We start from the raw sequence: 24,418 nt of genomic DNA, 5'->3' as shown, positions 1-24,418 counted from the left end.
GACGCTCAAAGATTGTTTTTGACCAACTACTACTGGGTCTATTTTGAGAGTATCTATGAGAATTTGCCAAACAACGGAACACAGATTTTTTTAATGTCCCAACAGATCATTTTAGTTTTGCACATTGACCCAATTCACAGATACTAGATTTTTCCAATTAGTTATGTCTCCTCTCATACTAATGTGCTAATTTCAAGTGTGCTTAGCAATTGTAGATGTAACATGTGCAGTGAGTTCAAATGATGTTATGAATTACTTTAAGCATTCAATATACTTTGTACAGTATTTCCAATAAACTGTTTATTGCATATCACCCCTGACTGGCTACCTTGTCTTGTTTGAAGGCCCTCAGGGGTGATTATATTTTAGAAAGGAAGGAAGGAAAGCAAAGGAATGAAGGAAGGGAAGAAAGGGAAGGAAGGAAAGAAGGAAGGAGGGAAGGGAAGGGAAAGGGAAGGGAGAGGAAAGGAAGGAGGGAGGGAGGGAGGGAGGGAGGAAAGGAAGAGAAGAGGAAGGGAGGAAGGAAGGAAGGAAGGAAGGAAGGGAGGAAGGAAGGAAGGAAGGAAGGAAGGAAGGAAGGAAGGAAGGAAGGAAGGAAGGAAGGAAGGAAGGAAGGAAGGAAGGAAGGAAGGAAGGAAGGAAGGAAGGAAGGAAGGAAGGGAAATAGAAAGAGAAAATAAAGGAAAGAGAAAGGAAAGGAATGGAAAGAGAGAAAGAGAAAGGAAAGGAAAGAGAAAGAGAAAGAGAAAGGAATGGAAAGAGAAAGAGAAAGAGAAAGGAATGGAAAGAGAAAGGAAAGTGAGGGAATGGAAAAGGAAGCAAAGAAGGAGGGAAGGAAGGGAAAGGACAGAAGGAAGGAGGGGAGGGAGGGAGGGAGGGAAAGGGAAGGAGGGGAGGGAGGGAGGGAAGGAAGGAAGGGAAAGGAGGGAGGGAGGGTAGGAAGGAAGGAAGGAAGGAAGGAGGAAGGAAGGGAGGGAAATGAAAGACAAAGGAAAGGAAGGAAGAAAGGGAAGAATTTTTTTACATCTTCAGCGAATACATTCAGCATATAAAGAGGGGAGGCATTGATTAATTATATGTGGAATAACTTTGCACCTCTTCTTTTATGCCTTTTTTGTTCATCAAGTGACTTACTTTGAACATAAGGATAATTGTAGTTCATTAAACTCTTGTTCTTGTGACCCGGGCACAATGTCACATAGAATCCATTTGATTATCTCTAATAACACTTAATGAATGCCCCCTTAAACTTTTCATGATGTTAATTTATAATTTTATACCCCTATTTCATCAGTCAATCCATTTGCAAAGCTAATTCATTTTATCTGTAACTCAGCATGGTACTAAAGTCCCTTCATTCTTTAAACATGGCCTTGCTCTTAAAAATATAGAAACTTTTTAACTGAGCAAGGCAGATAAAATGCTCTTTGAACATTTTAGATTGGGATTCATCTATTTAGGCGGATCATTAGATATCTTCTTTTGAGATCATAGAAAGTCACTAGGAAGTGATACAAATGTAAAGCCTTGAAATGAGTGATTTAATAGCTTATAAAAATGTTAAAGTGTTATTTTGCTCATCTTATTTTGATTATAAATCATACCAAGTGTCAGTTATGATATTTAATGAGGGTCAGTATATGTATTCTTTTTAGATAAAGGTAAAGGTAACTCAAAGCCAGAGAGACTTTTGATCATTCAGGATGCTTTCATCCTTCATACAGGTATGGCACCCGTTATCCAGAATGCTTGGGACCTGGGGTATTCTGGATAAGGGGGCTTTCCTTAAGTCTACTAAAAAAATAATTTAAACAGTAAGTTGGCTCTAATTAATTATATCTTAGTTGGGATCAAGTACAGGTACTGTTTTATTATTACAGAGAAAAGGGAATCATTTAACCATTAAATAAACCCAATAGGGCTGTTCTGCCCCAATAAGGGGTAATTATATCTTAGTTGGGATCAAGTACAGGTACTGTTTTATTATTACAGAGAAAAGGGAATCATTTAACCATTAAATAAACCCAATAGGGTTGTTCTGCCCCCAATAAGGGGTAATTATATCTTAGTTGGGATCAAGTACAGGTACTGTTTTATTATTACAGAGAAAAGGGAATCATTTAACCATTAAATAAACCCAATAGGGCTGTTCTGCCCCAATAAGGGGTAATTATATCTTAGTTGGGATCAAGTACAGGTACTGTTTTATTATTACAGAGAAAAGGGAATCATTTAACCATTAAATAAACCCAATAGGCCTGTTCTGCCCCCAATAAGGGGTAATTATATCTTAGTTGGGATCAAGTACACAGGTACTGTTTTATTATTACAGAGAAAAGGGAATCATTTAACCATTAAATAAACCCAATAGGGCTGTTCTGCCCCCAATAAGGGGTAATTATATCTTAGTTGGGATCAAGTACACAGGTACTGTTTTATTATTACAGAGAAAAGGGAATCATTTAACCATTAAATAAACCCAGTAGGGCTGTTCTGCCCCCAATAAGGGGTAATTATATCTTAGTTGGGATCAAGTACAGGTACTGTTTTATTATTACAGAGAAAAGGGAATCATTTAACCATTAAATAAACCCAATAGGGCTGTTCTGCCCCCAATAAGGGGTAATTATATCTTAGTTGGGATCAAGTACAGGTACTGTTTTATTATTACAGAGAAAAAGGAAATCAATTTTAAAAATTAGACTTATTTGTTACAATGGAGTCTATGGGAAATGGCCTTTCCGTAATTCGAACTTTTTGGATAATAGGTTTCCGTATAAGGGGTCCGATACCTCTATTAACAAGGGCCTATTTTATGCAACTTTTGCAGTTGTTCTTTATTATTTATTTTTTTAATGTTTGCTTTTTTTTATTCTGATTAGTGATGAGTAAATTTTTTCACCAGGCTTGGATTTGCAGTGAATTTCCACATTTCGGCATTGAATTGTTTTGCAGAAATTCCGCAAAAAAACTGTTGTGTCAAAATATGTGAAGTTGTGTAAAAATCAGCGCGGGCACTGCAAATTAGGTGCATTCGCATGTAAACAGGTGCAGTTACATCCAAAAAGTAGTGTGTGACAAAATGCACACCCACATTTCGCAAATTTTTCACTGTTTTGCTCATTTTTCTGTGAAACAGGATAGATTTGCTCATCACTAATTCAGACTATTGTAACTTAATTTTTTTTATTAATATGGTTAAACTATAGAATAAATGTTGTTAAGAACTTGGACTCATTTACAAACACTGTTCAAATTTGGCCAGTAGCATTGATTCATTTTCATTGGTTACTGCTAGTGATGAGCGCATCTGTCCCGTTTCACTTCGCCATAAAATTCGCGAAACCGCAGAAAATTTGTGAAATGGATTTGACGTGCAATGAATTTTTCCGTGGCGAATTTTCAAAGAAGTTTTGCGAAACAATTCGCCAATGGCGAAATGCACAAATTCGCTGCGAATCCATGCCTGGCGAAAAAGTTCGCTCATCACTAGTTACTGCCCATGTACAAATTAGCCCAGATTTGATAAATGAACACTGGTGTGTATTATAAATATATCAGTTATATTCTGCCTTTAATCCCCAACTCCATTTCCCTTAGTTGCTAATTCCCATAAATAACTTGACCTACAACTTCACGTACATTTAAAAAAATAAATACAACATAAAGAGTCAAATTTTCAAAATAAAAGCATTTGTTTTCAGTTATTTGACAGACAGCCTGAGTCCCCGGTGTATAATTACAAGCTTTTTTTTCATTGCTGGGGGGATTAGTAAAAGAACATGAATATTCCAAAATAATTTAGAAAACTTTCAACTAATTGGGATAAATATTTGCTGGAAGCCAAATGCAGAAAAGGTGCACATTATTTATTCGTTGGTAATTACTTTAAGCCTACCTCTCAATATATTTTGGATTCCGACCTTTGTTAAAGAACACTGAGCAAAATCCCAATGAAAGTACTGCGTTATAAAGTGAATGCTTGTTTGGAAGGCGTTGTATGAGATTTAATTTTGCAGGGTCTACAAGATTTTGTAATTGATTTACCGTATATACTCGAGTATAAGCCGTTCCGAATATAAGCCGAGGTACCTAATTTTACCTAAGAAAACTGGAAAAACGTATTGACTCGAGTATAAGCCTAGGGTGGGAAATGCAGCCGCTACTGCTAAGTTTCAATAATCAAAATAAATACCAATAAAATTATATTAATTGAGGCATCAGTGGGGTATATGTTTTTAAATATTTATTTCAAATAAAAACTGTAAACAAGCTCTGTAAGTGGAGGGTCAACAAAAACAATTGTTTTATCAACAATGATACCTTAAGAGAACTCAGCAACCAAGCTAAAACACAAAGAGTTAAAATCCTTCAAAACTATATATAGTTTATATAGAATATAAAGTAAAAAGTCTAGTGCAGAATGGGGCAGGTGAGGATGGTAGATGAAGATGAATTTGGGAGCGGGCCAGGGCACTGGAGGGTCTGGTTGCGAGTGGCCTAATTTGCACACAAAGGAGAGAGGGTGCTAGTCTGGAGGGACCCGACTCGAGTATAAGCCGAGGGTGACTTTTTGAGCACATTTTGGGAGCTGAAAAACTAGGCTTATACTCGAGTATATACAGTATATTGAGTATTTTCTGTTTTTTAAAAAATACAAATGAGCAAAATTATGGATCGCAAAAATTAGTTTGAATATATAAAGTTATGAGTCCAGGCAGGGGGCGGGGGTGACTTCATGGGGAGGAGGCGGGGACATGAAGTTGTGGGGCGGGAGATAATGTCATGGAGGTGGGGCTATGGCTTGCCAACCATCGATTGCTCGATCACTGCATCAATGTTACTGAGTCCTGCCCGGTTGTCCTAATTCAGAAAACCAGGCAGGAGGTTTTAATCTTTCATTGCTGTTTTTTTTATACCAGGTTTTGACTTGAACGGGTTATGCCATAAAAAACGATGGCTTAAAATAACAAATTTAACTATGTGCTCAGGAAATACACACCTTTATAAATGTGCTAATTTTTTTTATTACTTCTTTATTTTCTAAAGCTTTTTACACCATTTTTCATATTGTCACATAAAAGCCGGTTTCAAAACCACCGGAAAACCTTGAAGCAAAGAAAGATCTTCCAAATCTCTTCAGGAACACTCCCACATCCACAATTGTTTTTCTAAAAATCTTGTTTTCTTTGTAAAATTACAAAACTCTCAACTACAAGAATTTCTAGGGATGCACTGAACCCACTTTTTCAGATTCGGCCGAACCCCAGAATCCTTCATAAATGACTTGAGTGAATACCAAACCGAATCCAAATTCGGTTTGGAAGGGGTAAATTTGTCAACTTCCGGGTTTACGCGACAAAAAGTCACATGATTTTTAGGGTTCGGAATCCACGCAAGGAGCGTGGATTCGGCTGAAACTGAAATCCTGCCGAAAAAGGACGAATCTTGGCCAAATCTTGAACCGAATCCTGGATATGGTGCATCCCTAAGAATTTCTCATGTAAAGAACAAAATCTGCTCTGATTTACCATAGGTTGAGTTTAGCATTGCATTGGATGACAGTAAAACACAAGCCTGTCTACTACCTGACTTTACAGAAGGATTCTGGGAGTAAACTAATGTGTGGCTAATTCTGCTCTTCTGATCATGTGACAGCTACAAATGCCACTACTTCATTAAAGTGAGGGTAAAGGGACTTTTCATTGTCAGCGTAATTGTCTCTGTAGAAGAGTGATCCCCAACCATTGGTTCATGAGCAACTTGTTGCTCCCCAACCCCTTGGATGTTGTTCCCAGGGGCCTCAAAGTAGGTGCCTATTTTCGAATTTCTGGCTTGGGGGCAAGTTTTGGTTGCTAAAAAACCATTGCCAAACAGAACCTTCTGTAGGCTGCTAGTCCACATAGGGGCTACCAAATAGCTCTTATTTGCACCCTCAGGAACTTTTTCCATGCTGGTGTTGCTCCTCAACACTATTTCCATTTGAATGTGGCTCACAGGTATAAAAGGTTGGGGATCCCTGCTGTAGAAATACAAGCCATAGGCTTCCAAGAAGTCATTCCTTAACACTTTAGTTCATCCTTAATTATTTTTAGTGGTTAATTTTGCCTTAGCACATAGTAGACATTTATTTATTTATCTTCGACTGCATTTCAGGAGATATTTCTTGTAAAGATAAATAAGCCATATGGCCCATTTTTAGCTAAAACCTGTGCAAATGGAGCCTTCTTGTAACTTATACCATACAGCCTGCCTAGGTATCTGTAGATCATCATTTCTACTTACTAAAATTATCCAGAAATGTCACTTCAGTTTGAATTACCCAGGGGCAATATCCACATCTCTGCTTTTAACTAGACACGGAACCATCTGTACACTTGCAGAGAAATGAGTATTATTGTTTTTACTGCCGGCAGACTTGGTTGCAAAGTTTTGAATGGATCTTGTTATTTATAAATTTCTTCAGAAAGTTACTATTTAGTTCACTCAAGAAATATAGATTTTATCATGCAGAGATAAGTACGGTTTATCTTCCACTGGGTATAGTCCAGGGGTGGAAAACTGATTGATAAACTAGGCTCTAGTAATCATCATCATCATCAATCATCAATCAATCATCATCTCAATCCAATAACTGAGATTTTTCTTACCCAAAAATGTTCTGTTTAAGGGTAATAAATCCCCCAAAATAGCTAATAACAAGGTTTAATTATTTAATTTTATTATTCTTCTATTATTTTTGTAGTCAGTTATCGGTAGTGGGTATTATAAAAGGATCCTGCCCAACTTCTCAAGGACTTCACAAGGGAGTCACCACACTTTCTGTTATCCCCTTTTAGAGCAACATCAAAATACCCCCTGAGCTGACATACATGATGATAGGTGTGTAATGTGGTCAAAATAGACCAAACTGACTTAATTTGGGTATTTCTGACCAATTGTAATGCCATATTCATAACTAGAATGTAGGGATGCACCAAACCCACTTTTTGGGGGTTTGGCCCATCCTGATAGATTCTGCCGAATCCCGAACCGAATTGGGAAGGGACAAAAGTTGGTGCGCGGCGGACAGTTTTTCCCCATACCATTTGGTTCTGCCGGGACCATGGATTTGACCGAAACCGAATCCATCAAAAAAAGGCTGAATTCAACCCGAATCCCGAACCGATTTCGGGAATCGATGCATCCCTACTAGTATGTGACCACGTGTGCTGACAACTAGGGATGAGCAAATTTTTTTCACCAGGCATGGATTCGCAGTGAATTTCCGCATTTTGCCATTGGCGAATTGTTTTGCGAAACTTCCGTGAAAATTTGCAGTGGAAAAATTAGTAGAAAAAAGTTGTGGCCATGTCAAAATAGGCACGGTTGCGTCAAACTGGGCACAGCAAAATGGGCACAGTCAGTTGTCACGGGTGACAAAAAAAAGACACAACAAAAAAAATCACTGATTTTCGCTCATCACTACTTACAATCACTGCAGAGTTGCTACTTTAACCACATTTTAAAACCAAATACCTCAGTTTACTCCTCTATAATTTGAAACTGCAATTTCGTGCCACATAATATTTATTTGCAACCCTCGCATCCATGACAGAATTTGAATGAGAGCGCCCAAGGTGAAAGCTTGACTGTAAATTAGGTCTTATTGAAAAAAAAACCAAACCCTTTTAACTCTTTATAACCAAAAAGCAATCCCTTTTTTAAGATTCCAGATTCATGAAAAGTGACAGTCAAAATATAAACTGACGCGCAACATTTTTTTTTGATGCAGGCGACAATTTTTTTAACGCGGTTGACAATTTTTTTAATTTTTCCCATGCAAATTTTGTCACCCATTTCGCCAAAATAATCCGTCAATGGCAAAATGAGGAAATTCAACGTGAAATAAATATAAGCAAATCTACTATAGAATATGCCCTTATGTCACATTTAATGGCACATTGACTACAATTCTAACATTTCTCATTTTTTTATTTTTAAAAACTCAAATAAACTCATTTTCACGAATGTCATTTACATTTACTTCAGTTCAGTTCAGAAACGGAAAAAAAGTCTATGCATGAAAAATTCGCAGAAAAGTTACAAAGCCGCAGTTTTTTCAAATTGTCGCACTAAAACTAGTGATGAGTAAGTCTGTCCTGTTTTGCCATAAAATTTGTGAAATGGCGAAAAATTTGGCAAACCCATTTGTCATGCAATTTTTTTTTCGCCCACGTTTTTTTTTGTCACCCGTGCTTTTTTTTACCCGACCACGACCTTTTCCGACACGGACACACCTAGGGGCACATTTACTTACCCACGAACAGGCCGAATGCGTCCGATTGCGTTTTTTTCGTAATGATCGGTATTTGGCGATTTTTCGGAAAATTGTCGCGACTTTTTCGTTGCCATTCCAAATGTTGCGCAAAATTTGGCGATTTTTTCGTAGCGTTACTACTTGCGCGAAAAGTCGCGACTTTTTCGTAGCCTTCGCGCCGAGTATGAAAGATTCGGATTCATTCAAGCTTCAGTATGGTGACTTTTCTTGACTTTTTTCGCCCGCCGCTTACGAGCGCTCAATACGAAAAAGTCGCGACAAGATATGAGCGCATCGTAATGGCTACGAAAAACTTGCGTTTTTTCGTGCAAATCGTATTGGTAACGAAAAAGTCAAGACAATTTCCGAAAAAAGTCGTAAAGGCGCCGAAAAAAATCGCAAAAAATACGAAAAAGTCGCAAAATGTTCGTTTTCCAAACGGAATTTTTCCAATTCGGATTCGGATTCGTGGGTTAGTAAATGTGCCCCCTACTTTTGCCACACCTGGGCTCTTTTTTTGACACGACCGCGCCCAATTTTATGCACAACTACATTTTTTTTTACACACAGTGAATTTTTTCACGCCAAATTTTCACAGAAGTTTCACGAAACAATACGCCAACTAAAACCTCTATTTTTTTTTATATTTTCACACGAAAAACTATCGTTAAAATTCTGAAACCTCTAAAGTTTCGAAGCAAAAGGAGGATCCTTGAGGGAAAGGGAACATCTGCCACTGACTTTTACATGATCTCGACAGGTTTTAGCTGGTAAATTGCCAGAATCAGATTTTTAGCTGTTTTGATGCATAGTAAATCTCAAAAAATTCTGGATTTTTTTTCCTGCCACTTTTATCACTAAAAAATCTGAATCGGAAAAAATAAAAATCCGACCATTTGTAAATGGCCCCCTTAGTCACTAAATGCCATCATTGACTGTACCGATGAAACACAACTGCCACCTTATTGGAAAAACCATTCAATTCTATCCTAAAAGCTTGATATTATTGAGTTGGCTGTGTTTAAAAAAAGTTAAATTACAATGTTATCCTCATTGGGAAGAATAATCGTAGAAATTACTCTTTTGAAGTCATATATTATGATGCGGGACTTAAATAACAAGGGTCAATACTAACGCTAGGGGAAGTTCGAAGTGTAGTCTAAATGCGTTACTTACGATGTAAAAGTAAAGGCTATTAACATTCTTATATTCTTCCAGTTCTCGGGGATAGCTGAATGCATATAATGATATAGTGGCAATGGAAATATAGCTGCTAGTAATGTCATTCAAATTATAGCTGCTCACTTAGTCCAGGCAGGGACACAAGATTACTAGAACAGAGACTGAAATGGGAAATCGTTATTATCATTAAGAGCAGATGAGCAAATCTGTCCTATTTTGCATCGCCGAAAAATCTGCAAAACTGCTGAAAAATGGCGAAAAATTCATGAAATTTCAAGAAAATTTGTGAAACGCATTTTTTTTGGTCGTCCACGCTTTTTTTTTTACTCGCCCGTACCTTTTTTTCACACGACCGCGCCAAATTTGTGGCCAAATTTTACACGACCGTGCCCAAACTGATGCACAACAAAATATTTTTACACGCAGCAAGTTTCTCCGCTGCCAATTTTTCCGCTGTGAATTTTCACATATGTTTCGCAAAACAATTAGCCAATAGCGAAAAGCAGAAATTTGCTGCGAATCCATGCCTGCCGAAAAAATTTGCTCATCACTAGCAGTGACTTTTTTTGTTGTGGCAAAAAATTCGCCAATGGCAAAATGTTTGGATTTTGCTGTGAATCCATGCCTGGGGAAAAAAAATTCACTCATCACTAGTGTATTATATATATTATATTAAATATTATTATTAGTAGTGATGAGCAAATCGGTCCCGATTTGCTTTGCTGAAAAATGCATGAAACACATTTGTTGCACAACTTTTTGTTGCGCTGGTCTTTTTTTGTCACCTTCCTCTTTTTTTGTTGTTGTGTGCGTCTTTTTTTGTTGCAGGTGTCTTTTTTTTTTTTGCAGCAACTGTGCCTAACTGCCATGACCACACCCATTTTCATGCGGCCACACCCAATGCGATGTGACTGCAACTTTTTTTTATGTGCAAAGAATTTTTCTGCGGCAAATTTTCATGGAATTTTTCGAAACAATTCGCCAAGGGCAAAATGTGGAAATTCGCTGTGAATCCTTTTCTCACGAAACGGACAACAGAATTCGCAGCAGAAAAAAATTGACTGTCGCGTAAAAAAATGATGCGCGTCAAAAAAAAAAGTTGCGAGTGTCATTTTTTTTTACATGCAACATTTTCATTGTTTTGTGAATTTTTCGCCGTTTCGCGAATCTCAATTTTGCGGAGAAGCAGAATGGGACAGATTCGCTCATCACTAATTATTATTATTATTATTATTATTATTATTATTATTATTAATAATCATACAGACAGACATGCTAATAAAAGACCTAAAACATTATGATGATAAAATGATGATAATCATGATGATGAAATAATAATCAGAATTCATTAAATAAGGTCATCTCCCTTCTACATCTGCATCCACCTCAATCCTTTCTAACATGTTCCACCGGCACAGAACTAAAACTAATATCTCCAGATTAGCAAATTGACTGCCCTGACTCTTCTCAGATTGGCATGAGAGAAGGACCCCAGGGGGTTAAAGCAATTATCTCCAACTAGTTTATCATTTTCTCGGTTACTTCTGGCTTCAGCCAACTTCTCCTATCTCCTTATGCTTCAGGCACCATATAGCAAACGTGTTGTTGCAGCCCGTGTGCCTAAATTATTTAATGTGCAGCTTTGAAAATTGAAATTGTAATGTGCGTTTAATTACATTGCGAGAGAAATGGTTTGAAAAACGATAGTTCTTTTCTGATTTAATAATGAAAAATGATTATTTCACCTTATTCTGTGCTATACAGCATTAGATGCAACAATGTTATTTGTGTATAATGCAAAAAATATTGTATAATTTGTTATTACCACTCAGGGGCATGTTTATTAAACTGGGAACCCAAAGCTTGGTCTTCCAGAGTGAAATTCTGCTGCCCTCTATTTATTTCTATTCACTTAACTATGTATGTATCAAAAGACGAACTCTCAATATCACCACCCCCCCCTCACAAAATCCCATAGAAATTAATAAAGAGGGATGGGATTTCTATAGCAATCTCTCGTTTCACTATTTGATAACAGTGTCTCATATAGACTTTCATGCATCTCTAAAATCATAGACATACTCCCATGCACATACATGGCAACACTTGAAAATGTTTGTGAATGTGCACTATTTGGTGTGCATTTTGGCCATGCATTTTGTGAAATGGCACGAGAAAAAAATGCCCATTCGCTTTAATGCATTTGGCACAAAAAATGCAATGATAATACGCCTATTGACTCCAATGTATTGCAAGAAAGAAGCGTTTTTTTTGCTCCAATGCATTTGGTGCAAGAGAAAATACCTACTGACTCCAATCATTTTGGTACAGGAAAAAACAGGCATTGATTCCAATGAATTTGGCATGAGAAAACATGGCCACTGACTCCTATACATTTGGCACAAGGAAAAGTGGGGTGAGAAAATGGTCTTCGCCCCTAATGTGTTTGGTAATTCTAGCCAACACATACACATATAAATGCAGTATTTGAAGATAAAAAATATTGGGGCTATTGAGGCAATGAAAAAAAAAATGAAGGTTCCTACGTAATAGGGCAGAAAGCCTTTGATTGGCTATGAATAATATTTATTTATTTAATATTTATTATTTTATTTCTGTATTTCCTGTAATTTATATAGCACCCATCACATATCCTCAGCACCTTACAGAGAGTATTCATCATTCACATCAGTCTCTGCCCCAGAGGAGCTTATAATTTAAAGTCCCTATCACATTCCCATCAGTCCCTGCCCCAGCGAGCTTACAATCTAAGGTCCCTATCACATTCCCATCAGTCCCTGCCCCAGTGAGCTTACAGTCTAAGGTCCCTATCACATTCCCATCAGTCCCTGCCCCAGTGAGCTTACAATCTAAGGTCCCTATCACATTCCCATCAGTCCCTGCCCCAGTGAGCTTACAATCTAAGGTCCCTATCACATTCCCATCAGTCCCTGCCCCAGTGAGCTTACAATCTAAGGTCCCTATCACATTCCCATCAGCCCCTGCCCCAGTGGAGCTTACAATCTAAGGTCCCTATCCCATTCCCATCAGTCCCTGCCCCAGTGAGCTTACAATCTAAGGTCCCTATCCCATTCCCATCAGTCCCTGCCCCAGTGAGCTTACAATCTAAGGTCCCTATCTCATTTCCATCAGTCCCTGCCCCAGTGAGCTTACAATCTAAGGTCCCTATCACATTCCCATCAGTCCCTGCCCCAGTGGAGCTTACAATCTAAGGTCCCTATCACATTCCCATCAGTCCCTGCCCCAGTGAGCTTACAATCTAAGGTCCCTATCACATTCCCATCAGTCCCTGCCCCAGTGGAGCTTACAATCTAAGGTCCCTATCACATTCCCATCAGTCCCTGCCCCAGTGGAGCTTACAATCTAAGGTCCCTATCACATTCCCATCAGTCCCTGCCCCAGTGGAGCTTACAATCTAAGGGCCCTATCACATTCCCATCAGTCCCTACCCCAGTGAGCTTACAATCTAAGGCCCCTATCACATTCCCATCAGTCCCTGCCCCAGTGGAGCTTACAATCTAAGGTCCCTATCTCATTCCCATCAGCCCCTGCCCCAGTGAGCTTACAATCTAAGGTCCCTATCACATTCCCATCAGTCCCTGCCCCAGTGAGCTTACAATCTAAGGTCCCTATCACATTCCCATCAGTCCCTGCCCCAGTGAGCTTACAATCTAAGGTCCCTATCACATTCCCATCAGTCCCTGCCCCAGTGAGCTTACAATCTAAGGTCCCTATCACATTCCCATCAGTCCCTGCCCCAGTGGAGCTTACAATCTAAGGTCCCTATCACATTCCCATCAATCCCTGCCCCAGTGAGCTTACAATCTAAGGTCCCTATCACATTCACTTCATTCCCTGCCCCAGAGGAGCTTACAATTTAAGGTCCCTATCACATTCACACACATTATGGTCAATTTAGTCAGGCTGGGATTGAACTCAGGACCCCAGTGTTACGTTTTTCCTTGTTTAAAGCTATATCTGGTGTTTTCCATTACCAACCAACCAATCTGATTGCCTGTGCCCCAATAGCATCATGTCCCCCAGAGATGCTTGGTAAGTTCTCCCACAGTTGGAGAAAACCTTATTGGGTCGTTATAACTTAACCAGGGGCGTATATAGGTTTGGTACTGCTCTAGGCACTGGACCTAAATACACCCCTACGTTGTGCTCATGACATCACTTCCGCAGTGCACCGCAACCCCCTCACCCCCATTGTCAGATTTCCTATGGCACCCAAGGGCAGCCATGTTCTAGAAGAACACCATTTACTCCAGGAGAGAAAAGACATGATGGGTTTCACCATGTTGAGACAAATGCACTTCTAAAACCTATTTTATATGTCATTAAAATGAATATTATAAAGCATTTACTTACTCTCTATTGGTAGATAAACAAGTGACTATCACATTTAAGACCCTCTGCAAGGGGAAATGTTTACTTTACATTCAATGTACACAGGCTATCAAAGGTAATTCTGAATGATATCGGCAAATGAATCTTGAATTTCTCTGGATAAAATGAATGATTGGCTGATTTAAAAATATGAAAATGTTTATTATGAAAGATTTACTAAGCAGCGAGACAGTAAATCAGCCCTCGGCTACGTGCATGCAATTTCAGCTGAGTTATTCCAGCCATAATTGATTCGTGCTATGGCTGTTTAGTAAAGTTCAATATATTTAATTTTGTTCCTCTAGGAAGAGAAAAAATTAATGTTATAAAGATGTTATCTACTGTTTTAACAGCTCAGCATTAGCATGATACATCAATGCGATTGTTATTGTAATTGAGTAGAGGGAATTACGTAAATATTGGAAACAGTTTCCCCTTTACAGTTGTAAAATATGAGCATTTTGCTGGGTTTTCGAACACTATGCACATTGAACAGAAGTAGAGTTCATGGTAAATCTATAACCCCGAGCTGTATTTTTTTTATAAATATGGAATTCATTTTTTCCAATGTGTTTGCTCTTTTCAGTGTAAAAATGAATTTCTTATATTTAGAAATATGCAATTATGTGTAATAGAGTCCCATAAACTGGTTGGGTGCTGGGTAGTGATAAGCGAATCTGTTGCATTTTGCTTCGCCATAAAATTCGCGAAACGGCAAGAAAATTTGCGAAACGCATTTGTCGTGCAATATTTTTTGTCACCCGTTTCTTTTTTCTGTCGCCCGGGTCTATTTTTTTTTGTTGCCTGCACTTTTTTGACGCAATTGTGTCTTTTTTGACGCGACCACACCCAAATTTGACTTGGCCGCCCAATTTGATGCGTGACAAAAAATAAATTCTGCGTGACAAATTTTTCTGCGGCGAATTTTCACAGATGTTTCGCAAAACATTTTGCCAATGACGAAATGCGGAAATTCACAAATTTTTTGTTGCCCGTATCTATTTTCTGTCTCCCGCATCTGTTTTTTTTTTTTTTGTCGCCCGCTTTTTTTTGACGCAACCGCCTTTTTTGACACGACCACGGCCAATTTTGACACAACCACTCCTTTTTCTGATGCGGCCGTGCCCTTTTTGACGCGCGTCAAAAAAAAATTCCGTGCACCGAAGTTTCGCGAAACAATGGCCAATGGTGAAATACGGAAATTCGCTGTGAATCCATGCCTGGCAAAAAAATTTGCTCATCACTAGTTACTTCACACCAGATGGAAGACATTGTCTAAATATTACAAGGGGAATATGTTTGTGAAGATTCTCATTCATCCAGGTCATGGTATATCTCTAGTAACAAGTCAACTCAACTGGACTTGCTGTGTTTTTCTTGTAGACGTTTTCGACTGTCATCCAATTGGCTTTCTCAGTTCTGAATCACCAATCGGATGACTGGTGAAACGTCTTCAAGAAAAACCAAAGCAAGTCCAGTTGAGTTGACTTATTACTACAGATATTACAAAGGGAAGCACAAGTTAGATAAAAGAGAACAAATGTCTATTAGAAGACTATACTCTTAGGAATGGCTTGATGTCTGCATTCTGGAAAATGGAATTCTGGGTTATAGAACCAATACCAGTACTATGAAGAACAACAGAGACCTTTATGACCATGCAGTATCAGCATGTTATTTAATGTGGGGCTATAATTATAACATCAGTAGTTTCAACATTTCTTATAACATTGCCAGCAAATGCTGCATTTGGGTGGATTAAATGAGTAAAAAAATGAAGTGTTACAAACAGAAATGGGCCAGAATCAATTGCTTGGCAAGGTTGCCAAGCGAGCAGATCTTATTCCGATATGTCCACCTAAAGGTGGGCTATATCGGGCTAATTTGATCGTTGGCACTAGGGCCAAATGATTGAATTACAATGACTGGCATAGGCGCCATAGGATCAGGGACCACATCAATGAGCCGATGCAACCCCCGGATCCGACGGAAAATCAAATCTGCCCGATCGAGACCTGGCCAATTTTAGGCCAGATCTAAGTAAGGTAGACTCATCGGGGTGCCTATACATGAGCAGATAAGCTGCTGAATTGGTCTAAAGGACCTGAATCAGCAGCTAAAATCTGCCCATGTATGGCCACCTTAAATTACATAAATGTGCCTGACTGTATCCTGTTTCTGCCCCACCTATCCCCAATCCTAGGTACTGTATGTCCAATCTGTATACATCTATCAGTTTTGGAATTATGACTAGTGATGGGCGAAATGTTTTGCCAGGCATGGATTCGCGGCGAATTTCTGCGTTTCACCATTGGCGGATTGCTTTGCGAAACGGATGGAAAAATTCGCTGCACATCCAAAAATTGTTGCCGGCGGGCGACAAAATAATAGCCATGCGACAAAATAATATCTGTGGGCGACGAAACAATAGCCGCACGACAAAATAATAGCTGCGGGCGACAAAACAATAGCCGTGCGACAAAATAATAGCCGCGGCCGACAAACAATAGCCATGCGACAAAATAATAGCCGCGGGCGACGAAACAATAGCCATGCGACAAAATAATAGCCGCGGGCGACGAAACAATAGCCGCGCGACAAAATAGTAGCCGCGGGCGACGAAACAATAGCCGCGCGACAAAATAGTAGCCGCGGGCGACAATTTTTTTGTCGCACAACATTTTCGCCGTTTCGCAGATCTTTTGAAAGATTCGCAAATTTTTCAGCGAAGCGAAACGGAACAGATTCGCTCATCACTAATTATGACTTATGAGAGACTGCCAGAGGGCATTGTGGATACAGTTTAACTTTTTGTAACAGAAATGTGCTGCAAAATACTAAACAAAAGCTCATATTAAGAATTCCTTTATTATAAAAAAAATTTTTAAAAACAAATAACTCCTTAACCCCTTAGCTTAAAAATATACTTGTTTTACCGTAGCCAAAAATAACTCCCTCTGTCTCCAGAGTTGTTTACGATGGGAACGCCTGAATCTGATTTTGGCACATGTGAAGAAAACATAGCCTAGAAGCTTTGTGTGCAGGGAATAATTTGCACTTTATATCATATTAAAAGAATATTGAAAATGTGGCATTTTCTCTTAGGGTATGAACTTATGGCATAGTAATGGAATTGGGAGTGCCGAGGGCTGACTTTGCTAAATGGCTTCTCTAATATAAAGAGAGGTGTGCATGTATAGAATGAAAAGATCATTGCACCTGTATTTCTCTTCCTCAGTTAAGACTTCAAATTGTCTTTTTTAGGATATGAATGATTACTCGCCTGTATTTACTAAAGCCCTCTATTGGGGAATGGTAGCTCCAGATGCTCTCAAGGGCACCCTTGTTGCTACAGTTGCAGCTGAAGATAAAGATCCTCCGGTAAGTACAATCTAATTAATACAGATATACTGTAATCACAAACCTTTGCAATCCGCAAGCAGGACTTGAGCCTCAGAGGATCAATCGTGATTATCAAGTTTTTCCACGAGCAGTAACTCTCATACGTACATGTCTCATATACCAATGCCAGAGCTCTGCTTTTTGCAGCCTTGTGCCAGTTTAAACTTATATGGAGCTCCTGGTAAAGAGCAGGCACTGGAGCCATAGAGCTAATGTTGGCTGTTTTAAGCAGGCTCCATATGCACTTTGCTCCTCAACCTCTACTATTTATAAGTCATGAATGACAACCAAGTTAAGGGCCTGCATGGGGTATACATGGTGATTCCCATGAACTTTCCATGGACTTTTAGGAAAGGTAGTTTATGCCTGGAGTGTAAAAGAGTTAGACAACTTTTTAAAATACCTTTGTGACATATTAATTATGCTTGTATAGTTATTTATCCAGAAGATGTACTGCAGCATACCCTTGGTCTCCAGAGATATCTTCATTATTTAATAATAATAAACCTGTCCTAAAGCTTGTGGAATGTTTTACAACTGGCTCACTACATGGAATGTGTTGGATAGTAATGAGTAATATGGTATCCGTGTGTAATGTGTTGGTAAAGTTTCATTTTTACAGTTGACTATACATCTCCATAACTGGTCAAGCAACTAAATTTTACCATACTGCCTGACTGTGTTGGTATGCATGCCAAGCTTGGTGTTGGTTTCATTGGACCATCCTGTCATTCTGTTGGACTGAAGATGACTTGTCATGTTTGAAAATGTCATGGTGGATTTAGGATGGTTTCAAAAGATCATCCCATCATTCTGCGGGTCTGAAGATGACTTATCCTGTTAATAAATATCATCTGCCATAAACCAGGTTGGTGGGTTTATGATGGTTTCAACAGATCATCCCTTCATTCTGTTGGACTAAAGATGACTTGTCATGTTTAAATAAATCATCTGCCATAAACCAGGTTGGTGGGTTTATGATAGTTTCAACAGATCATCCCTTCATTCTTTTGGACTGAAGATAGCTTGTCATGTTTATAAATATCATCTGCCATAAACCAGGTTGGTGGGTTTATGGTGGTTTCAACAGGTCATCCCTTCATTCTTTTGGACTGAAGATGTCTTGTCATGTTTGAAAATGTCATGGTGGGTTTATGGTGGTTTCAACAGATCATCATTTCATTCTGTTGGACTGAAGATGACTTGTCATTTTCAAAAATGTCATGGTGGGTTTATGGTGGTTTCAAAAGATCATCCCATCATTCTGTTGGACTGAAGATGACTTGTCATGTTTGAAAATGTCATGGTGGATGTATGGTGGTTTCAACAGATCATCCCATCATTCTGTTGGACTGAAGATGACTCGTCATGTTTGAAAATGTCATGGTGGATTTATGGTGGTTTCAACAGATAATCCCATCATTCTGTTGGACTGAAAATGACTTGTCATGTTTGAAAATGTCATGGTGGGTTTATGGTGGTTTCAACAGATCATCTCATCATTCTGTTGGACTGAAGATGACTTGTCGCGTTTGAAAATGTCTTGGTAGGTTTATGGTGGTTTCAACAGATCATCCCATCATTCTGTTGGACTGAAGATGACTTGTTGTGTTTGAAAATGTCTTGGTGGGTTTATGGTGTTTTCAACTGATAATCCCATCATTCTATTGGACTGAAGATGACTTGTCATGTTTATAAATATCATCTGCCATAAACCAGGTTGGTGGGTTTATGGTGGTTTCAACAGATCATCCCTTTATTCTTTTGGACTGAAGATGACTTTTCATGTTTATAAATATATCATCTGCCATAAACCATGTTGGTGGGTTTATGGTTCATCAGCAGATGAAGAAGTAAAGAGGAGATGCAGCTCCTTTTCATTTACTGCAGTTCCAATTTTTCAGATGTTGGGCCAAAGGAACAAAACATTGGAATCTGTCCAAGTGCGAGTATAGCCACAAGCAGGGTATCTCAGGCCGCAGAGCTCAAGTCACAGAATTATGCTTTGTGCGGGTTCTACTGTATATGAAATTATTATAAAAGCGGCCAAGAAAAAAAAAAACATCAACGGCTCTTACACATGACTATGTTCTATAATTATCAAATTATGTGGAAGTATTGGCAAAATGATGAAAAGATGAAAGCCATTTGCTACTTGAAGCAGCCATTGAAGCTATATTATAAAACATTACTGTGCTTTTAAGAAAATGCCAATGATTACGTTTAAAACAATGTAATTATTTCATTTATAATCCATTATTAAAAAAAAATGTCCTTGTTCTTTCAAATATTATTATTTTTAATCAGGGAAATAATATTTGAGATTTAATTCTTTTTGATATACTTATGTCCGTAATTGGTTTAGAAAGGTTTTAAATTGGACAGTGGCTAATTTACTTTATTAAGGAAGCCATGTTCCTTTAATCTTGCCTGTTTAGCAACATGCTTTGCAATACAGATCACTAATGAGCCCCGAAACGCAAGGGCCTGCTGGAAGGCAGGTGCTTCACAGTCAAGTAGACAGGTTACTGCCAGTAAATGGTTGAAAGGGGAATCTATTAATAGTCAGGAGAGCATTAACCACCTTAGATTATCCTTGTTGGATGGGTGCTCAAGCAGCTTGGGCCCTTTATTTCTACTGTTTACATAGCAAATAATTCCCTCTGCCATTTTACATTTTATTCTTGAACCAACAAATGTATTTGTAGCTGTAATATTGGTGTGTAGGCGCCATCTCAGTGCATTGTGCCTGAGTCTGAGCCTTCAGCCAGCGCTACACATTAGAACTGCTTTCAGCTAACCTATTGTTTCTCCTACTCCCATGTATCTGGAGGAGTCCCAAGTCGGACTTGGATTTCTTACTATTGAGTGCTATTCTGATACCTACTGGGAGCTGCTATCTTGCTCCCTTCCCATTGTTCTGCTGATCGGCTGCTGGCCGGGGGGGGGGGGGTATCACTCCAACTTGCAGCGCAGCAGTAAAGTGTGCCTGAGTCTGAGCTTTCAGCCAGCGCTACACATTAGAACTGCTTTCAGCTAACCTATTGTTTCTCCTACTCCCATGTAACTGGAGGAGTCCCAAGCCGGACTTGGATTTCTTACTATTGAGTGCTATTCATATACCTACCGGGAGCTGCTATCTTGCTCCCTTCCCATTGTTCTGCTGATCGTCTGCTGGCCGGGGGGGGGGGGGTATCACTCCAACTTGCAGCGCAGCAGTAAAGTGTGACTGAGTCTGAGCTTTCAGAAGGAGCCATCGCTACACATTAGAACTGCTTTCAGCTAACCTATTGTTTCTCCTACTCCCATGTAACTGGAGGAGTCCCAAGCCGGACTTGGATTTCTTAATATTGAGTGCTATTCTGATACCTACTGGGAGCTGCTATCTTGCTCCCTTCCCATTGTTCTGCTGATCGGCTGATGGGAGGGGGGGGGGGATATCACGCCAACTTGCAGCGCAGCAGTAAAGTGTGACTGAAGTTTATCAGAGCACAGGTCACATCCCCAAATGATGAAAATCTGCTCAACAAATGAAATGCTTCTCCTGTCTTTATCCATAAGAACAATCTCTATAGTCAGTTGTAAAGCTGAGTCCCACACGTTGCTGTCATTCATATTTGGAGACAATTTGCAATTAGTTTTCATTTTTTTATTTCTTGTGATTTTTCAGTTATGGGAAATGAAGAATATGGCTAGCCCCATGTGAAATTTCCAAATTAAATATAAAAAAATCTGTTTGCGTTTTTGAAAAACAGATTACAATGCAGGATTCTGCTGGAGAAGCTCTATTAACTGATGGGTTTTGAAAAATAAACAACAACATGTTTTCCAATAATAGCACCTTGTACTTGATGGTAACTAACCTGCATGAAAACATATTGATGATAAAACAATCCTGTTAGGTTTCAATGATTTTGGAGATCCAAATTATACAGAATAATCCCTTACTAGAAATATCCCATTAATGGAAAACCCCAGGTCCTGATCCTTCAGGATAATAGATCCAATACCTGTGTTAGTATCAGACATAAAATGCCTTTTAACTAACATCATTTATATATATTTATATATATCCTGCACAGTAAAATGTTTTCTTTGAAGCAATAGCCCTGGTTTATATAGTTCTTTTGTGTTCAAGCATGTTTTGTTCATTTGCTGTCCAAAGTTGGAGATACACGTACCAATAATATAGTCATACAACTTAATTTCTGGTGGCCAACCGAATCCAACTGTGAAGGTCAGTTGGTTCCAGATTCAGAAAGATTAGAAAATGTAATTTGCTGATATACCATGTTGGCCAAATCATGGTGCAAAAAAAAAATTGCACAACAAACTCGTTTGCAGATTTTTTCACAAATTTCCTGCCGTTTCCTGAATTTTCAGCGAAGCAAAACAGGACAGATTTGCTCATCAATGGCCCCTTTGAGTTGAATGCATTTAAGGCAGTCTTATTTACTCAATGTTACTTGATATTTAAGGCACTTTTACCCGATTTGGATTTTTTTCGAACCCCATATTAAGACTTGGTAGAGAGGACGTATAGAGGTTTTAATTAAAGCTTTTCCAATAGGCTGGCTTTAGTCTTTTGTTCAGTATTAAGGTGCCCATACACCTTCAGATCCGCTCATTTGGCGAGCGGATCTTCTCCCGATATCCCACACCTACGGGTGGGCGATATTGGGAGAATCCAGGCTAATTCAGATCGTTTGGCCCTGAAGCCAAACAATTGAATTATAACGACGGGTATAGCAAAAGTCGGTCCGGAGACCGAATCAACGAGCCAATGCGGTCCCTGATCCGACTAGATTTTCTTACCTGCCCAATTGAGATCTGTCCAATTTCAGGCCAGATATCGGTCGGTAAGGCCCGTCGGGAGTGCCCATACATGGGCCGATTAGCTGCCGAATAGGTCTAAGGGATCCATATCGGCAGCTACAATCGGCCCGTGTATGGGGACCTTTATGCTGACTACTTGAGCTGTTAAATAATACCGGAGCATTATATAGAACAGGACCAGAGTAAAACGTAACTTAATAATCAAGAAATGCTGCTTGCATACAGTACATACAAGTATTTCTTCATTAGAAACCCATAAAGATGTAAATATATGCCTGGGAAAATAAAACCGAACACGTATTTAAATCAATTTACAAATGATTCGCCGTACACAAACTAACACTAAGGTAAATATTTTGCTCTCCAGCCAGTTTAACACCTAATCAGTTAATAGTAATTGCCATATTTCAAAAAACTGAAAAGCAGAAACATTCCTCTCTAAATTAGACCAATTTAGAAGACGGGACTCGGGGAAAAATCGTTCCCGACGCAGTGCGCGCTAAAAGTCTTGATTTGGTTTATATGGAATACATGAATTTATGATTGAGACTCTTGCTCTGATTGACATTTAAACACACAATAAAAGTCAAAGTAATGCTGAAGGAAGAGGGGGGTACTTTGTTTATTTGCTCCAACACTTGTGACTTAAATGCTATTAACAAGCCCAATCAAACAGTAATCACTTCAAACTGTGTCGAAAAAGATGTGGTACAGTTTTCCAAAAGGAGCTTCCTATTAGTGATGAACGGGCCAGGGAAAACTCAACCTGCCCCCAGGGTTGGACTGGGCCCCGGCTCTAGTGGCCCCCGGCGGCCCAAACCTGACCCTTGCCAGTGGTCCCCCTGCCCGACCCCTCCTCCCGACGTATTAAATTACGCATGCTCAGGGGAGGACGTCAGGTGGGGGGCCCTGCGAGGGGGGGTTAAGGGAATTAGGGGACGCGGCACACGGGGCCATCTTCAGGGCCCCTGGGGTGGGAGCCCCGGTGGGCCCTTCACCCCCCAGTCCGACCCTGCCTGCCCCAACCCTAACCTGCAAAATGTTTGCCATTGTAGGACCCACTTTCAACACGTTCCTTTGTCTTTTTGCTCTGCACTCTTTTTGGTTCCAAGACAAGGAAATTTCTGGAGCTGAGGAAGCGTGTACCCAATCATCTGACCAACGCCCAATCCAAACCTGCAATGGTCAGCCAAATTTCATCCCTATCCCCCTAACCTAAAGGTAAACCTGTGGGTCCCACAGGTTGCGGGTCAACCCACACATTGCTACTTCTTACATCTATAAACCAATGTAAGAATAAAGGCCTTTAACTATAGGGAAGGTGCTATTCTGCCTATTTTGGCTTGGTTTGTCAGCAAGTGGAACAGCCCTGGTGGGCCCTGCACCCAGGGGCGGGCCAAGCTGACCAGGCGCCCTAGGCAACCTGGTCGGCCAACTCCGCCCACCTCCCCGCCCCCCGAATGGCGCATGCGTGCCACAGCACAGGAGGAGGTGCAGGGGGGGCGGTGCGATTAGATCGGTCATCGCCTCCACCACTAATGACAAGCGGCGGAGGCAATGACAAAGTAGCACTAGGGGTAGGCAGGAGAGGCCCCCCAATCGTTGTGCCCTAGGCAGCTGCCTCTTCTGCCTACCCCTAGTTCTGGCCCTGCCTGCACCCCCCCAGTCCAACCCTGATTATAGTCCTAGAAAAACATAAGGAAGCAAGTCCCAGTAACCTTTATTACCAATGATAATCACTATATTGGTTAATTCTGCTTTCCATTGTTAATAATCTCTACTTCCATCCCTAAGGATTTAATTAAGGTCATTTATCAAAGCTGTGAATAATTCACAAGTAAGTTATATTCTGTGCTCTTAATGTAAGCTATAACTTACTTTCATTTTTTATTGCTACTCATTAAAATAGCAATTCTTTAAAGTCTGTTTTCTCCTGTGGTGCATTAGGAAACATAGCTCTTCAAGAACAATAACCCCGGTGTTTGTTTGTACAATAAGATGCATTAGCTTTCCCCCTATTTATCAGTGCCCTTCATTTTGTTGTGTGTGTCAATCATTACAGGACAAGTTGACCATAAACATACATTTTAGTAAGACACAGACAATGCTCATTGGGTGTCCAGTTTTATTTGCTGTTCTAATCTGGATAACTTTGCTTTTACAGGGTATCATTTAAGCTGCTGTGTTTTTGCTAAGGAGAATAATCACAGTAACAAAAAGTTTAAACATAAACACGTGCAAATAGAAATGCTAAAAATATAAACAGAATATTTGTTTTATGGTTGA

The 24,418-nt window shown here is 39.5% G+C and overlaps 1 protein-coding gene across 2 annotated transcripts in view; it reads left to right on the top strand.

Moving 5' to 3' along the window:
- The window catches only part of pcdh15 (protocadherin-related 15), a 709,890-nt gene that overhangs the window by 516,237 nt on the left and 169,235 nt on the right, over positions 1-24,418 (top strand). For both annotated transcript variants that reach the window (XM_031905917.1, XM_031905916.1), the window contains exon 22: positions 17,159-17,275. In XM_031905917.1, the coding sequence (XP_031761777.1) occupies positions 17,159-17,275 (117 nt within the window). The remainder of the gene's footprint in view (positions 1-17,158; positions 17,276-24,418) is intronic.

This window comes from Xenopus tropicalis, chromosome 7 (genome assembly GCF_000004195.4).
Source record: "Xenopus tropicalis strain Nigerian chromosome 7, UCB_Xtro_10.0, whole genome shotgun sequence".
Classification (NCBI taxonomy): Eukaryota; Metazoa; Chordata; class Amphibia; order Anura; family Pipidae; genus Xenopus; species Xenopus tropicalis.
The sequence above is the reverse complement of the archived record's forward strand: the minus strand, read 5'-3'. Positions and strand labels throughout refer to the sequence as shown.